General features: G+C 36.6%; 1 protein-coding gene across 1 annotated transcript; it reads right to left on the bottom strand.

The window, feature by feature from the left end:
- Positions 1 to 1,323: 1,323 nt before the first annotated feature.
- Positions 1,324 to 3,872, bottom strand: LOC107681664 (natural killer cell receptor 2B4-like; the record flags this gene model as incomplete). The annotated part of the gene is made up of 3 exons (XM_016477986.1): positions 1,324 to 1,487; positions 2,158 to 2,466; positions 3,564 to 3,872. Coding segments are annotated over 3 exons (782 nt in total), but the record flags the coding sequence as incomplete, so codon positions are not given.
- Between the last annotated feature and the right edge of the window lie 238 nt (positions 3,873 to 4,110).

Genomic DNA, 4,110 nt, shown 5'->3' on the forward strand with positions numbered 1-4,110 from the left:
AGCTTGGTGTCGTTAGCCCCCGCGTGAAGCACGACCGCTCCGGTGGTTCTAGTCAAGTCTGTTCATGTCAAGTCTGTTCATGCCACGTCAAGTCTGTTCTAGTCAAGTCTGGTCAAGTCAAGTCTCTGATTATTGTTTGGATGTTTGGATTTCACCTGTTTGACTAAACTGCACTTGGGTTCTCACTACGCTCGCCTTCAGTGGACTGAATTCATTACATATATACAATAAATCATGTATTGTGACAAAAACCAAAATATAATATAAAACATTTTCAGATCCACTTCTTTAACTAAACATTTCTAATATTGGGCAGCAGACATCCCATAATAATAAAGAAATCAATAAAAATATTTAAAATCTTGTTTTCAAATGCTACATACTGTAGTATATAATGTAAATAAAAAAATTCAAGTTGAAAATATATTTAAATGAAACCTTCAAATGCTCAAATACTGTATATTACAAAATATATTATACTTCAAGGGGCAGGGCATATCCATAGTTGAGAGTGCTAGTTACTACTGGAGCTGCCAGCTTGCTAAGTTTCAAATGATTATTTAACAGCAAGCACAAACTATGCAAAGGTGGCAACCTGAAGGTGCACTCAGTGTCCGAATTCACTCACTTGTTTTCATTCACTCCTTCAAGTGGACTATATTAGTGTTCTAATATAGGGAATAGTGAATAAGGGTATGGGGGAAATTCTGAACACAGACTTATTCTTTACATTACTATGCAGGATTTTGTGTCTCATTTGATTGGGTGGACCAGCCGTCAATCTTAGTGGGGCAGTCACCTGATCCTCAAGCAATGCCAAGTATGCCATTCTCCAACCCAGTTCAAACACAATAAACATCTTTAATACAGACACAGATTACATAAGTCTCATGAGCCAAATATACATCTGCGTATATCTGCGTTGTTATTCAGAGAAACTTCACAGCTCGAGCTTTAATGCAGCTTTTCTTACTCTTAATCTATTCCCACCAACCCCCGAGAATTTATGACAATTTAACACAAATATAATTGCAACATAACAAAAAAAATTATATTTGTTTCTGACCCGTTAACTAGGATGCTGCGCATTGAATTAAGCAAAATGAAATCACGTGACAACAAAGTAGCATACTATTAATTGAAACATTTACTAAACTAATTAATATTACTAATTAACTGTGGCATTCAGTGGTCAGATATTCATATGAATAATGTACTACTGACCACTGAACCATGTATCTTACATATATTTAAACTTGTGTGAAGTCTCATATCAATATTTTCACATATTATTTCCCCTAGTGTCCTCATATGGCAATGTGGTTAATTGGTTTGAGGGTCTGATGGTGATGTCTGTTTTTCCTTTGATTGTTCAACCTTTCTTGATGAGATTTCGTAAACCAGAATAGTGACAGTAGCCATGCCTACCAGAACAGAGAGGGCCAACTGGATCACAGCTTCAGTAAAACCACAACACTGGACACAATCTAAGGGAAGAAAACAACAACACAGAGAATCAATTATGCATTCACTCAAACAGACGTTAATTCTTTTAACACCAAAAGCAACTGCATATAAACCCTAGAGGGCGCAGGCTGATAGGTTCCATACATGCAACCTGCCAATGAGATTGCTTGCTCAGCATGTAAATATTCTGGCTCGGTGTTTGCTGTAGGCTAGTCCTGCAGTGTGTTATCAGAATTCCTCTGAAATTCAGCCTCTTAAGATAAGTGAATGTTCTTTTGCATGTATCAATGAAACAAACATACACACTAAAAATCATGTTCGATGCTTTACACGTTACGTTGATAGAAAGATTGGATAATTAAGCATGCATGCAAGCTGGCTGAGTATGCATTTTGAGTTAATAGCAGCAGTAAATGCACCTGTTCAAAAATCATGTTTAATGTTTTGCAAATTGCACATGATGCAAGAAGTGAATAATTAGGCATAAGCAAAGCTGGCATGAGCATTATATACACACACAACCGCTGCCTGAATTCTTTGATTAACAATATATATATATACACAGTTTATATATATATATGCAATTTTTTTTATTCTATTAATAGATTTTAACAGAAAACAAAGTTATTATTCGATATGACTAACAGTGATCAGCTCATCAAATAATCGCTAATATCAGCGCTGCTGTACCTGAACATGGTTGACAGAGTTGACTGATGTCCAGATGTGTGGTCTGGTTGCTGATGGGATTGTTGAGCACACAGCTGTAGGTGTTTTTATCCTGATATTCCACCTCCAGAGGTAGAGAGAGACTGATGCTGAGATCAGACACACTGATGCTGGACAATAAACTGTTTCCTTTGTACCAGGAGAGAGTCACATGACCCACATTCACCACTGAACACACCAGTGAACAATATGATGATGATGATGATGATGATAATGATGATGAAGAACATTGTGGAGAGTCTCTGTTGATGACAGGAACAGGCAGACGAGCTGAAATAAAGAAAAATAAGAATATAAATGAAGGGGTGAATAAGTGACAATGAACTGTTGACATTTTGTAATGAAATACATGTTTTATTATATTCTTACATGAGGTACATGTTGTTTATCTGAAAAGTGCCTATTAAACGATCTTGTGTGTAGAGACTTTCTGTTGTAGACTTCCTTAGAATACTTCCTCAGACCGCTTTATTTTTTCATGAAATATTAGCATTTCTTTTTCTGGCCCATCTCCAGTCTACATACAGAAAAGAATGACAGTCCTGTACTGGCCAAGATCTGCATTACACCTGCATTTGTTTTGAGTGGTGCTTTTAAAGGGTTAGTTCACCCAAAAATGTAAATTCTGTCATTAATTGCTTGCCCTCATGTCGTTCCAAACCCGTAAGACCTTCATTCATCTTCAGAACACAAATTAAGATATTTTTGATTAAATCTGAGAGCTTTCTGACCTTGCATATACAGCAACGCTCGTGAATGATGCAGTAGCCAGCGTGATGAAGTAAACTTGGATGAAAACACAGCATGTATAGCGTGCCAAGTTTGACACGGAAGAGAAGAAATGGTTGAATAATGTCATTATTTTTGCTTTCTTTGTGCACAAAAAGTACTCTCGTAGCTTCAAAAAAATTATGGCTGAACCACTGATGTCACATGGACCATTTTAACGATGTCATTATTACGTTTCTGGACCTGGGAACATTTCAGCTGCGTTGCAGTCTATACAGAGTCAGAAAGCTCTCAGATTTCATCAAAAAATATCTTAATTTGTGTTCCGAAGATGAACGAAGATCTTATGGGTTTGGAACGACATGAGGGTCCTTTAAAGGGATAGTTAAGTAAAAAATGAAAATCAATCATCCCTCAAGTTGTTCCAAATCTGTATGAGGTTTTTTCTTCTGTTGAACGCAAAAGAAAATATTTTGAAGAATGCTGGTAACCAGACAGTTGATGGTAGCCATTGACTTACATAGTCTTTTATTTTCTAGAATGGAAGTCAATGGTGACCATCAACTGTCTGGTTACCAGCATTCTTCAAAATATTTTCTTTTGCGTTCAACAGAAGAAAGAAACTGATTGTGACTCACCATAGACAGAAACTTTGAAACTGTAAATGTTCTCTCCTGAGAACTGATAAACTCCAGAGTCTGTGGTTCTGGTATTTGTGATGGTCAGTGTTCCAGTCTTAATGTCCAGCTTCAGTCTGTCTCTGAATCTCCCATCAGGACCATCAGATGGGGAGAAGTTCACAGCCCCGCTGTTGATTGTAGCTATAGGAGGGCTTTCATTTCCAAACCGCCATATTATCACTGAATCTCTCTGTATTTTAGCATCAATCTGTAGAGTAACTGAATCTCCCTCCATCACTGACACTGACTTCACTGCATCTGCAAATACTGGAGATCAGAGATAGTTTTATTGAAGTAATAATAATTATCATAAAGTTGGTTGAATCAGTTAGCTGACACTTGATTTGTATTTTTGAAATTATGACACATATCAGAAATACTCTCTTTGCCTCATACTTTGAACATTGAACTAAATGTCTGAAAATGTAAAATGCAGTGAATTAAGTTTTTTTATTTTTTCTCTTTCTTAAAGGGGTCATATGATGCGATTTCAATTTTTCCTTTC

The sequence above is a fragment of the Sinocyclocheilus anshuiensis genome, unplaced genomic scaffold, assembly GCF_001515605.1.
Source record: "Sinocyclocheilus anshuiensis isolate Anshui unplaced genomic scaffold, SAMN03320099.WGS_v1.1 scaffold20452, whole genome shotgun sequence".
Classification (NCBI taxonomy): domain Eukaryota; kingdom Metazoa; phylum Chordata; class Actinopteri; order Cypriniformes; family Cyprinidae; genus Sinocyclocheilus; species Sinocyclocheilus anshuiensis.